The sequence below is a fragment of the Brachionichthys hirsutus genome, chromosome 1 (assembly GCF_040956055.1).
Source record: "Brachionichthys hirsutus isolate HB-005 chromosome 1, CSIRO-AGI_Bhir_v1, whole genome shotgun sequence".
In the NCBI taxonomy this organism is placed as follows: Eukaryota; Metazoa; Chordata; class Actinopteri; order Lophiiformes; family Brachionichthyidae; genus Brachionichthys; species Brachionichthys hirsutus.
This window is the reverse complement of record NC_090897.1, coordinates 10,641,827-10,656,021: the sequence shown is the minus strand read 5'-3', so window position 1 is coordinate 10,656,021 and position 14,195 is coordinate 10,641,827. Positions and strand designations below refer to the sequence as shown.

At 44.2% G+C, this 14,195-nt stretch overlaps 2 protein-coding genes across 2 annotated transcripts in view; one reads left to right on the top strand and one right to left on the bottom strand.

Moving 5' to 3' along the window:
• Window positions 1-4,349: 4,349 nt before the first annotated feature.
• atxn1l (ataxin 1-like) lies at window positions 4,350-7,178 on the top strand. Its single transcript, XM_068742219.1, has 2 exons — window positions 4,350-5,426; window positions 5,760-7,178. Exons 1-2 carry the CDS (start codon window positions 4,350-4,352, stop codon window positions 7,176-7,178), a joined length of 2,496 nt encoding a protein of 831 aa, XP_068598320.1.
• A 523-nt stretch (window positions 7,179-7,701) lies between these two features.
• Window positions 7,702-14,195, bottom strand: part of znf821 (zinc finger protein 821) — a 13,224-nt gene continuing 6,730 nt past the window's right edge. Inside the window, exon 7 of the mRNA XM_068741508.1 lies at window positions 7,702-7,818. Within this exon, the coding sequence (XP_068597609.1) occupies window positions 7,702-7,818 (117 nt within the window). The remainder of the gene's footprint in view (window positions 7,819-14,195) is intronic.

The window sequence follows — 14,195 nt, the reverse complement described above, 5'->3', positions numbered from 1 at the left end:
GTAGATAAACCGCTCTTTCCTTTTGAAGGGGGTTTTATCCAACTTTTATAGAGGCCTTCCGGTAAGGCACTGAGGAGAATCTGTCCAGATCAGCAGCAGCAGCAGCTGCGTAGATAAATATTTGAAAGCGAAGGGACGGACGAGGCCCTTTGACTCCTACCGATCTCTAGTTGAGGGAATCAAGTTCCAGGCGCTGATCTTAATGATCCAACGGACCCGACGGAGAAGGTCCAGTAACAAGAGATTAGGTTTCACTGCATCACACGCAAAAACAGCAGCTATACCCGATTAATTGTAATTACCTCGTGTGATGTTTCAGAATAAAGTTACTACCCGACCTCCAGTGGGATGCGATAATACTTGCATTTCATTTATTGTAAAAGCCCGTTGTCCACTGGACATACTCAAACACCTGTCTTGTAAAGGCCCATTGATCAATGTTAGATTAACCATTCTCCAACAAATAGGCTTGTGATTCCAGAGCAATAGCTAATTCAGGTTGGTATTGTGATGTGTGTGGGAGCAAAGAATCTGCTCTTTAAAATGCTATTAATTGCACAAATTTACTCAATTTAAAGGATAGTTTGTTTTAAGATGGTTGAATATAATTTTAGCATACATTATAAATACTGTATATGCTTGAAGTCTTGTCTAATGGTACTAAATACCTTTTATTCTTGATCTAGTCTTTATATTTTCTGAAGATATATTTATATGCTGTGGTTTTCCACTAATTCACGATGTTGCATTCTGCTAAAAATTGCATGATGATTGTGCTTCCACTGTGTCACAATTTGATAATGATTTAACAGCAGATGTATTTATTCAGTTATGCAAATGTTTTTGACGTGGGATGCACTTGCTACTGTACTTTACCTGTGCCTTTTGGGAAGATTTACCATTTTGTAACCATATTCTACTTTTTTTTTTGTTTTTACTTGGCTCTGAAAGTGTGGATTTATCAATCTTGTAAAGCTAATTAAATTCAGAGGTACTGCATTGGAGCTATTTTTCTCCTAACAGAAATAAGACTCAACTGTACCGCTAACCAATCATTACATTGTTTTCCAAAAAACTTCGTCTCTGTCTTTTATTTCCACATGATTTCAGTCTTTGGAACGGGTCCAACGTCTGACAATAATAGCCGTGACTATCAACTTCAAACAGTATAACCGGCACACCATGTATCCCAAATGATACTATACAGTATTATCGCTCACTGAATTAAGGCAGCCAGTTGACTACTGTATCTGAACTGCCCAAAAGTGAGACATCCTACTTGTACCGCAGGCTACACTGACAGGTTTGCAGTAATGCCAGTTAATGCAGATACATTTTTAACAAACAGTTTAGAGTTGAAAAAGCAACGTGTCAAATCCATGCTAGACTGATTTTTGTTTTGTTTTTTTACAAAACCCCTCTATCAAATTGTGAAATAAATATTAACTTGCATTTTATTAACTTATTTAAATGAGCAGTTTTGCAGAATGATTTCCATCCTGCATCTGTAGTAGATGAAGTTCAGTTTTAAATACATTCATAACAGCAGGAAGGGTTCGTCGGTGTGTTTAACCTTGTTTTTCCAAGTAAAATCACAAAAGTTAAGGCCTTCACTCACTGGCGTGTCTCCAGCGCCCCCTGCTGTCAAAGTTAGGAATGTACATTTGATGAGTTGCGCTGTTGCATTCTGTGCAAATAGAATAAATATTACTCGATTAATTATTCACGTTTTTTTTGTAAGAAAATACCTTTGAATTTATCTTTAGACGTTATATGTGAGATAAAACTACGAATTAAAAAAGACACGCATGATGGTGGTTTTGCTGCTGTGAGTCCATAAGAGCATAAAAACAGGAAATTGAATAGTGACGTCATTGCTAAGCGCCTCTGCTGGCCTTCGAAATGGGCTCGGCACCTTAGCATTGGTTTATTCAATTGTTCCTCTGCATATCAACTTTTTAAATAAAGAAAAGCCTATTCGCGATGACATTTGGAGGTATGTTCACGCAACATCACCCGACACAGACATCTTTGAAGGGAATTCTGCGTATTGCCATGCTAGTTTGAAGTAGATGCAAGTCGAGCAGGACTGGTCGGTTCATGTAGCTAGATGTGTTAGCTACATGGTTAGCTAACTAGCCGCTTTGGACTTGCGCCCGGTGATAATTATTGGGATAACTAAAGTAACTTATAAGGCGGCACTCACCATCTAATGGTAACTTTAATGATAGTGCATGACGTGTCATGTTGTCACTTTCCCTTGACTACGGGAAAATAATTATTCCAAGTTCCTAGCTAACTTTAGCCAAGTCAGCGACGAGCTAACTGTGACGAGAGTAACGCTGGTTTGTGAATACGTGCGTTAAGTAGTGTTTTCATACGTAGTGCTGTTCAGCTGCTTGTTCCCGGAAGTGGATTTACTGAGTTTTATAGACAAAACTGCTGCATGAATCCAGGAACCCATTTGAGTCTGGACTATTGATTGGCCATTGAAAAAGATCTGAACATGAATTATGAAACGCATTCAATAACTTATAACTAACTCGAGCGTTTCCTTACATTGAATTGGTAAAAAAAACTAGAGGAGTTCGTCACATGATCATGTCCTTCCCGGGCTCCCTCCCAGTGCCTCGGCCTCCAGCAACAAGCAGCAGGGCGGATGCCATCATGAATGGTTCGTCTTTCTGCGGATCGACCTTGTGATGAACTGATGACCTGTCTCGTGTTTACTCTTCCTTACGCTCACAATGTCAGCTGGATTAGGCTCAAGCTCCTCACGACCATTCTGACGATATACAGTTGGAGGAAGGTGATGGATGGATTTGTTTTTAATGATGTATATCCACCTAAAGAGTGACTTGATGGCGTTATTGATTTAGTTCGAGGCCAGACATTTACACTCATTCTGTCCATTCGTGCTTTTTTTTTCCCCCAAACAAATTTGGATAGTTTTTGACTGAACTGCACTTAATATATCTTAAACCTGTTTGATGGAAAGGTGCAGCTAAAAACATGACATGTGGCCTTTGGCTTATTTAACTTCGTAAAATGTTATACAAGAGTAGGAGGGATTGTCTGATATGTTCATTTATATTCTGTATAAATACCTTAGAAAAGTGTCACTGGATTCTGAATTATTTTTAAATAAAGTAATTAAAGTCAAGAATATTTTAGTTTTAGGTGGAATGTGAATTTGCATCACTAGGACAAAACAAAATGCAGTTTGCCAATAGCATGAAAATGTTTTAATGGGCTAATAAAAATATGTAGGTATGAATTACTCATAATGTACCATCAATATGTACAGTTGGAGTAATATTTAAATCATTATCCAATATGCATTGGGTATCAGAGAGGTATATGTACATGTCACTGATGCCAGTATTTAGTAAGATAATGCAAATTGAGTCATTCAAATGAATTTCATGCATCTATGAAAGAGTTACATTAAGTCAAAAATAGAGACTGTAATTTGGTGTAGAAAGGATAACGGTAAATGGTTGTTTTTCAAGGGTACCACTGGGCCTAAATATGAAACTAAAATCTAAAATCAAGCCACGAGTGTGGAAAGAACTCAGATCGGTGGAATCTGTCGCAGCTCCAAACCAATATTTGAATGACTGTGAATTTAAATCTGGGTGTCAAAGGTTCTTGTAGGCGTTGTAGTGCCTGGTGTCCCATTACTTTTGTCTATGCGCTGTATCCACTCTGGCTGCTCTGGTATGTTTCTTGGCATCAACATTTGGGCTGGGGTGTGAATCCATCGGCCAACAATATCACGCAGAGTGTGAGGTTTGGCTTCTAAACACACAATCGCCAGGCTGTCTCCATCTCTGCCCTCTTTTCTCCGCCTGTTGTAGATGTATAAAGAGGTGTGCTTTTGATTTAGCTGCACACCACACACACACACGCGCACACACACGCACACGCACGCACACGCACACACACACACACTCACATACACAGAACGGAGATGAAGGCAGGATGAAGTGAGCATCTTGGCTGCATTAAGACAGAATCTGGCAATGAAGCGTCTTCCTGCAGGGAAGGTGTGGTCTCGTCTCTTTGTGCTTGAGAAGATAACTTCTTGAAATCAGTCAGAAAATAGCAAATTTTAATCAAATTTGACTTTTAAAGAGATCGTTTTGGTGGTGCTGTTGTGAGGTTGCATCTTTTGCTAATAGTGCTAATAGGTGTTTGCTTTCTTTCTTGCTTTGCTTTCATTCCAGGTGAACTGGCAGACGAGGTCAGCCGGGTGATTTTAGAACTGCTTCCATTGGGCGGGCTGGTTTACAAGTTTTGGTTCTTGTGCAGTACAATAAGACTATCCGGTTAATCAAAGGATTGCAATGAAGCCAACTCAGGAGCGTAACCAGGAGTGCCTGCCTCCTAAGAAGAGGGACCTCGTCGTCGGTAACAACAGCATCGGGACGGGGGCGGTTGCGGTTGCGGCCGCAGCTGGAGGCGGTGGCGGCGGCGGCGGCGGCGGCGGCGGCAGTGGCGTGAGCGGTGCCGTCGCAGAAGATGAAGGCGTTTCCATCCAGAATGCTGCCGCTAACAGCGACACTCAGGGAGGGGCCCCGTCTGCAGAATGGCTTCGAGCTCAGCCGGGCCTGCATTATGGACTGGACGGTTCCGAAAGCCTGTCGGCGGTGCCCGTTGACCAGTACAGTATGCTTTACAAAGTGGCTCTTCCATCCGTTACCTATTCGCCTACGAGTCTTCACCCAGTATTGAGCCACATTTCTCCAGCCTACACCGTGCACTCGCCCCTTTTACAGCACCCCGGCCTTTCGTACCCCCCTCTCGGTTATGCTCAGATCCCTCATTCCTCTCTCCAGTTCGTTAGTTCGCCTTATGCGGCGGTACCGTATGCTCTCCCCCCTGGCTTTGTGCCGGGATCGTTAATTTCTCCCTCCAGCACCATTCCTCAGCCGCATGCTGTGTCTCACCTCGTCCCCTATCCCCCTGTCATGCGAGAAAGTGTTGTTTCCCCCCCTCCCCAAGCACAGATGGCAGCTCATACCTTTGCCAAAGTCGCGGCATCCAGTGGTGTCCCACTAATGCTTCCTTCAGAGCAAGCTTCCCAGCAGCACCTCGGTACTATGGGAGTCCTGCCTGCGACAGATGTCGGCTCCCGAGGGATGCCGGTGTTCTATCATGCTCAGAGCACCAGGGACGCCACGGCCAACAGAGATTCCCACGGCGGCCAGCAGGAGAACGAACCGGAGATGAATGGGGGCAATAAAGAGCAGGGAGCCAGGGAGATTGTGTTGGACTCGGCCTACATTAAAAATGCACATCTGATGCAAGTAGCATCCAGCTCTTCAGCACAGGATCACAGCCAAGACAGAGGCCTGCAGAACCGAAGACTGGAAGACAGGAGCTCACCTGGCCAGTCGAGCACTCCAGACAGCGACCTGGAGGTGAGACGCGCTTGAGTTTCCTCGTCTGTGTTAATCTGAGTATTTAAAACTTGAAGCAGGAAATTAGGTTTGGAAACGTCCGGGAATAATTACACTTTTCACTTGGTAAACATGATGGTGAGAGACACTGATTTAAATGGATAGGAAGACCTATGTCTTGTTCGTTTATTAAAAACGTTTGTTGTTATTTGGTCTACTTTTTAAAAAGTTGGATGAAAAGTTGGATGTCTTGTCGGAGAGAGTAGCATGGCAAAAACCACTCTTAAATCGTTTAGCAAATTTCACAAATCAAAGAGTCTAGTTTGAATAACCGCTCCTTGCTTTAACTTCCAGGTGCAACAGGTAGTTGGTCGTATGGCGTCCACCAGCCAAAGTGCAGGCGGACTCCACAGAGAGGTGTCTTTTGCTCCTTTGAACCTCTCTCAGGTTGCCCAGAGAGTCAGAGACGGAGAGAGCATGGGTGTCATTTCTGGCCCGCCTGCTTACGCAGCACAATCTGTGAGTTACGGCGACCCCCGAGGACAACCTGGCCATGCTGTCGTTCTTGCCAATGGGCAGCCGGTTCTTATTCCCCTGGAGTATCCCCTGCAGCATCAGCTCCAGGCGGCGCAGCAACACTACCCAGGACAGACTAACGATGCATTCGCCAGCCATGGCTCCGCCGCCATGGCCTCCCCTGACCCGAGCGTTAAAGCCTCTGATTCCCCAGCCAGATTGTGCCTCCCGGACAGGACGGAGCTGCGCACTGCTCAGCAGCAGCCCCTCCAGCAGCCTCCTGGCCAGTTTTCAGGAGATGTGACTCAGGCCTTACCTTCCAGCCTCCCGCCTGCCTCGGCTCCACGCAACCCATCGCACTTCATGAAGGGGGCTATTATCCAACTGGCTACGGGGGAACTGAAACGTGTGGAAGACCTGCAGACTCAAGACTTTGTGCGAAGCGCCGAGGTGAGCGGGGGGCTCAAGATCGACTCCAGTATGGTGGTGGACATCCGTGCCAGCCAGCAGAGACCGGGTCTTGTGACACTTCACTTCACCGTCGGTGAGCAGCAGAGCAGAGTGACCATCGATGTGCCCCCGGAGCACCCCTTCTTCGTGTTTGGCCAGGGCTGGTCGTCCTGCAGCCCCGAACGCACGGCCCAGCTGTACGGCTTGGCTTGCCATCATCTGCAAGTGGGAGACGTGTGCGTGTCCATCGCTCTACAACAGCAGCAGCAGAAACAATCGGAGCACCATCATTCACAGCAGCAGCAGCAGCAGCAGCAGCAGAACGTGTCCAGGGCTTTCAGCAAAGGCAACGCTTCATCAGGACCGGGCATGCAGGTGATGGGGCCTCCTGCTCCTCAGCAATCACGGCCGCCGTCCAATTTCCGGCTGGACCGCATCAACAGAGAGAGACAAAGGGATGGAGAAAAAGATTTTGCAGATAAGGAGGACGCCGCACATTTCAGGGTTGTCGGTCACACCGAGTTGACCGTCAGACCGAGTAGGACCTCGGCCGAACATCCCAGGAGCCAAAGCAGCTTTCACTTGCACACACAGGGTTCTGGATTTGCCGGGGCAGGAATGGGAGCAATGCCGGCTGCACAAGGTGGTTCTCAGAGGCGCTGGTCTTCATCTGGTGTCCAAAGATATAATATGAAGGGAGACGATGGGCCACGCCCTCCGATGAGCACCTCCAGCCACACAAGGCCCTCTTTCGTCCCCCATGAGGTCAAGCTTTCCATTGAGGGGCGCTCTAATGCAGGGAAGTAGCATCACATCTGGTAGCAACCTTTTTGCAGAGACCGCCACAAGTAAGAATGAGTCTGACGAGGAAAGCGAGAGGGAGAAGGGTGCGAATGTAGCCTCAGAATGTTTGAGATTTTGCACACTGACGATATAGAGAAATAGATCTTTGTCCATCTTTTGGCAAGGTCTCGTCTGGTCGGGTTGTCTCTCAGGCAAAGGATAGGAGGAGCCAGCAGAGGTCTGAAAGAGGCGTGACGAGCTGGGTAGAAGACGTGTAGCTGATGCAACGCCTCTCAAAGTCCTCACGCTCTGCATTTCTCTTCACGCCCTCTCTCCTAAGTCAGGACTTCCTCATCGCCACGCTTGGCCCTTTCCGTCACGTTCGGGACATTCTTTGCTTCCTTTGTGACCGAACTTTGGAAGACATGGGCAATGAAGAATGTGTTTCGTAGCACGGTGAAGCTACCAAGTCTTCAAGGTCTGTTGTAGTTCAATGGATCATAACCAGTGATCTTTTATCTCCTCCATTCCTTGGATCGTATTTCCTTCAAAAGCATTTACCCAAAAAAGACGTGGAGCCGCTGACATCGGCGGCTCCCGTGGCGATGTTGGCGGCTGCCGATGCCGTCAGCGGATGTTGCTTCTCTGGCAAGTTTAAAACCTCCTTCACGAGAAGAGATGCTCTCATTCTGCAAAGAATGCTAGTCCTGCTTGTCTTACAATCAGAATAGTCAGCAATCAATCAGTCGGTCTGTTCTACAATCAGGTTCCAGTCCTACAAAAACGATTCCGCTTTCATCATTGAGAAGATGGCCCTTACCTTTCTGTTGGTGTAAATGTCCCATAGTGGAATAACACTCGGTTCTCTCGGAGAGCCAGACGCATGTTGCATTCCATTATCATCAGCGAGATTCCTCGCTGATGGAGAATCATTTTACCCAGCCCTCCACTTTAACTATACCTCAAAAGTTTTTTTTTTCCGACAAGACTGGTGACTTCCAATGCAATTTTCAAATGTGCAATTCTTGGAGGAGGCCCTGCCTTGTCAACACCAAAGCCACCTGCGGGAACGAAGCAGAGGAACATTGGCCGGCCACGCCATTGGCTGCGGGGGGGGGGGGGGGGGGGGGGGGGCTTCAAACCCAAAGACCTCCTGGAGGCTGGAGAGGCCTTGTAGTTTTACTGAGCGTGAACCCCAACCCTACATGCAAAGTGAGTCAGTGACGAGATGTTCTCTGTCTTCTCTTTAAGTTCCTCTTTGCTCGGTTACCAAATTAAAGCAATAGTTGTTTTTCACAGCGCACCGCTGAAACCTGTGCTGGTGGGTTGTGTTCTCTCGTCATACGTGAGGTGTGACCTCCTTTTACCCCTGACTATTAAAGGTGATGCACTATTTCGCGATTCATTTTTGTCGACGTCTAAGCAAAGAATGCCGTTGGCAAATTTCTCGAGCGATCAGTGAGGTTGGAATATCTCCTTGGGTTATTCTTCTCGCTTGTGATCTTTTATCTTACGGCTCAAAGTGCATCTCCAAGAAAGGCTTGACTCTAATCAAGTGTGTGATTATTGATTATTAAGTTGTTTCCTGTCTTTAGTTTGAACATATACCTTGCTTTTTTTTTTTTTTTACAATATACTTTATCCAGTGGATCTTGATTGTTTTGTGTTGCACATAGAAAATGTTAGTCATTAACGCCACACTGACTTTGTCAATAGGAATCACAGTACAGTAAGTGTTTTGATTTTTTTATGAAGGGAATATGTTTGAAATGTTTTATAGTTGGAGAGAAAAAGCGACAACTGACTTGCGTTTTTAACTCTGTTTACAAAGTAGCCAAGATAAATGCTGCAGTTTCCTACATCTGACAGATTTGTAACCTCTTTTTGAAATCCAAAAATCCACGCGGGTGAAATTTGACTAAGTGCAATTAGACGACGTACAAATCATCCAGAGGTTCATCACCCGGTTTGTTCCTCAGACCGTGGAAATCAGGCAGGCCCCATTCTTACCCCTTTTGCAGCACTTTGGACGATAAATGTAATCACTTCTGAATATTTCATGGGTAACCTGTTACATTTCCTTTCACTGGACGTGGACGGACGGACGGGAGAAGCAGTTGCATGGTTGTCTGAGATGTTGGTGCCGCCGCTCAGGTGTGTGTGTGTGTGTGTGTGTGTGTGTGGTGGGGGTCAGTCATTTTCAACTCTCTTCTTGAATAGAGCCCTGAACACCTCTTGGTTCAGAGTCCACGGGTGAAGGGCCCACCCAGTATCAGCAAACCAATCTTAAAACAGTTCTCAAGTGTCCACAGACAGTCATCGGTCGTTGTAAAGACTCCGCATCTAACGTCTCTTGGCACGCGAGTGGACAAGCTAGAATCATGTTAAACTCTCCTCCCCCCCCCCCCCCGCTACTGGAAGTGAGGGTAGTTTCACAAACACTGTTGGTGTCCTTGCGATGCCGCCGTCTCCACTGTATTTGCTGCTGGCTGTGAGGGTTTCGCCCTCCAGCTCTGATCAGCCAATCGCTCAGCGTGGGGGGGTGTCGGTGACTCCACTCCTAAGTAACTGGTAGAACGATTGATCTGGAATTGAGAGAATTGATCAGCTTTGGGTGTGAATGGAACGGAGATTTGGAAATGAGCGAGTGTCCTTTTTTTAAAACGCTTCACAATAGCAGATTTGGGAATGGTTACCTTTCAAAAGCTCTTTTTTTGGTTTTGTCCTTTAACATAAGCAATACGTAAAACACCTGAAATGAATTCATGTAATCTTGGCATTTTCAATGCAGTAGCCTCAGTATTGTACCAGTCGTTGTCTTAACTATGGCTCTCTGACAGTCAGGCAGGTGAGCTGATGTCATGTGATCGGATATTGTTTATCATTTAATTGTCGTACAATCCAGTATTTTTCTTTACCACGTTTTTTTCTCAGTGGTATTGAACTTTCTACGGCTGAGTCAGATCAACGTTGAAACCAAATCGCTCGACACAAGTGACCCTCAAAGTTTTCGACTTGCGTCTTTTTGGTGTGATTGCCACTTCAGGACTTGTGATTTTAGGGGGAGGTGCGTTTGACGGGAGTGAAGTGGTAGCGCCACCTGTTGATTCTCTCAGCCAAACTGTCCAACGCTGGTGTGAGAGCGGTGTGTGCGATACGACCAGTGAACCCTTCCTATTTTTTTTTTACCCTGGTCGTGGTCTGTTGCTGTACGTAGATGCACTAAATGCCCTCCTATAACAGTGTTGTGAAATCTTGGTAAATTGAAGAGTCTCAAATGTAAAGCACACAAAGTCACGGAGAAATCAGATTTGTGTGTTTCTGTTTCTGTAGATAACGTGTAGATAGCTTTGATGCGTGTCGCTAATGCCTTAAATTCTGCTCTGTACCTTTTGTGAAACTGAAGTAATGGAGTGATGCATCCAGTGGACCAAATGTCCTCATTTCAGGCTGTGCAAGAGGAACAAATGAATGAACACTCCTTGACACTTTTGCCATGCTGATGAGCAGAAGTTCAGAGTTCCCAAATCGATTCTTAAAAGCTGATGATGAATTTCCTAAGCCCCCCCCCCCCCCCCCAAAAAAAATCTGTTCCTTCTTTTTCACTGCTCTTAATGCACGACTACATTTTTAATTTTTATTTTTTTGATGTGTGGAAGTGAAGCAAACTGAAGCTTTTCACAAGACGTCAGCAATGGGGGGGCTGTCCCTGATCCCTGACGCGCTTATCCTTTTCTATTGTTGCACAAGATGATTTTTCTTTTTTAATCCCTTAATGGATTGTGTTTGGTGTTTTGTGCCGTGTCGCATGTTTCTGGACAACGTTCAGTGGGTTGGAATGAAAGAAGATGGACATGCTGCATAAATCCGATGGCTTTCCTTTGGCAGTAATCTAATAGTTTGTGTTTCGTGATGTTGCTCGTGGGGATTTTGACTTCCTGTGTAAACTACTTCCAGTTCGATCCATTACTGAACTGCAAAGGTGAATTTAGGACGGTTTTCCGGGCGTGGAATTAAATCAGGAAAATGGTTAAAAGTTTTAAAGAAGTCTGTATTTTAAGATTTGACATTGTATTTTATTTTTTTCCGTTGTTGGCACAATGCTTCTGTGTAATAAAAAAACAGCATCTTTTTTTAAAAGCCTAAATCTGCAAAATATATGCAATGATGTAAATATAACAATTTCTTGAGTATAATCCAGGTTGTATGAACTTTGTATAGTGAGTTTTAATATAGTGCGACCGTACCAATATGTATTGATCTTTATCCGAAGCCTTAGTTGTTGACCAAAAGTGCTCCCTTAGAATACCCTACACCTACCTGACTTTAACAAAGCATTAATATCTCTATTTTGTTGCATTTTTATTTGTACCATTTTTGAATAAATAGATTTGTACTGTATATTTGTACCTCTGTGAACTATTTAGGGCGTTTGTTTTGTTTTGCTGTTTTAATTCTATGTACTTTGAGGACACAAAGATATTGTATTTTTATTGTTACAGCCAACTTGGAGACATTGCATTTATCATTGTTAAGTAAACACAATATAATATATATACATATATCTATACAAATATAAACTATTATTCAACTTGTGTGCTGTGGTTCTTCAGTTAGATTCATGATCAGAAGGTTCTAAATTGTTCTTGGTATTTTATATACCATCAATAATAATGAATTGGATTTATATAGCGCTAGTCCCCACCCTGCATGACTGTGTCAAATTCCATCGGTCAATAATCAACCAAGATATTAAACAGATTTTCAAGCTCCATTGACTGCAAAATTACCCCAAAATTTCAAAGTGATCTATAACCCAGGATCTCTTGGATCATCACCAAGGCTTAATCAATTATTTCTGGTAACATTCCCGGCATTTCCTTATTCGGCCATACATTTCTGGGTTAAACAAACCAGCGCCGGCGAGAAGGACCTCGGCGGAGGAAATAACAACCCTGAGCAAGCTGAGACGATGCCTTCCGTGTTTCAACTGTGTGAGATGCTAATTCAAAAAAAAAAAAAATGAGGGAAGTGACCCTGGACACGAACATTATAATAATGTCACTGTTTATTTCCACATTTTCTTTTATCAGGTTTCATCACGATTTGTACATCTGTTGATCCGGAAACAGGATGGCATCCCAAACATGTCGATGCGCTGAATTTTCTCACGAGCAGTAGAGTTCAGTCATTTGGCCTTGTTCAGAGAGGTTTGTATTGTAAACATGGACATTGAGGGAAAGTCCTGATAACGTGTAGAAAGGCCAACGTTTCAAACATGTCGACTTAATAAAAAAAAAACAGGCAGGCATAAAGTAACGACGGAACACGAGCTCATACCGAACCATTCTCAGTCAAGTGCATTTCAATGGCATGCGGCTCCTACCCAATCTATAGACACACTGCGCCTTGCTTTAGAAGTGTGTCGGGGCCGAGCAAAAGGGGATCGCAGGCGTTTCACTAGCAACCTCTGAGAATACTCAGTATTCATAATCCGATAAATAAAAGACACCTGAAGACGGTTGAGAACTCTGGATCTGCCCTTCAGACCGTGTGTCATGGAAAGGATGGCAGTGGAACCCTGTTGCTTTCAATGTGCGCAAATAAGAAAGAGAACAAAGAGACGGGCCTGGACGTGGTTCCTACGCGGACCGGGGCGCGGAGATTCGGCTCCGAGCCCAGAGTGAGATTGCCTGAGAAGCTAAAGTCTTTACAACAAAGTCGGGTGAAAGTAAAGTTGAATTCTGCATAGTTTCTGTGAACATGAATTCATTACCCTCGGAGTAAATAGCACATCTGTTGCATAGAGCTTTGATGCACTCCTAGAAAAGCCAAGAATCTAAAAGCTGAATCTAATGTTTCAGCATTTCGACCGTTCGGCGACGGGAACTGTCGGTTCAGTGTCAGATCTGAGATAATTGTAACTTTCTTCTAACAATTCTGAATGTTTAATTTGTAGATAATAGTATTTATTAAGTGTTCTGACTGGCTTTCAGTCAAAATCAGATTTCTTTTGAAAGCGTAAACTGTTTGGAATGTGTAAGTTTATACACAAGTATTTTTCGGAACCCGGTTGAAAAGCCAGCTTTTTTTTTTTTCCTCGTTTCCCTTATTCGATGTGCAGGTAGATTATCTAGGAGTGATTCAAACAGAACCAGGACTCGTCTTTGACTCTGATATTCTTGGTCGGATATTGCAGAGACCGTACATTTGACACTGCAACCATTTGAATTTGGAAAAGTGACAAGAATAAATAGAAAGCAACAAACAAATGGAGGCTGACCTTACGAGAGCTGTCCAGCTTGTTACCAGCATTTCCACATGAAAATCATACGATCATTATATATTGCAGAAATATGTGCCAGAATGAGGTTAAGGAATAGGATTCGTTTTCCAGTGTGGGCTAAATGTGAACACAGGTGTAAACATTTTTAAAATGAGTTCCTCTGTCATTCAGAATAATTAATAAATTCTCCCGACAGAAGACATCTGGACGATATCTCCATTTGAAGTGGTACAGGTACACTGAAGGTACAGCAGCGTTATCACCCATGTCACTGTTACATATATATATATATATATATATATAGAGCTGTCCGTATTTGAGCCGTGGCATGGAAACGATTAGCCGCCGTTTATCGGGCAGAATACAAATAATGACAAATGTTGTGGTCAATAAGTAAGCTGAGCATTAAATATTTAAAGTACAGTACGATGACAGCAGCGCAGACCGACTTTTATAAGTCAAAGAAACTCTGCAAACACTGAAAATAAAGGTCAAAATGTGGGAGTGTGTAAAGATGGGGGGGGGGGGGGGGGGGGGGGAATGTTGCTGAACACCGGGCATGTTAAATAGGACAAAGCATTCAGAGCTAAACTAACCTTGGCTCTGTGTTAGTAAATCACCTCTGTGAATGTTTGTGTCCTATTAAAGTGCCTCGGTGATAAAATAAATACAAAATAAAAAGAGGCGCCGCATCCTGTGCAGGCGGGTCCGCGTAGCGCTCCGGAAGCCTGGACTTGGAATGCTGTAGGCCACAA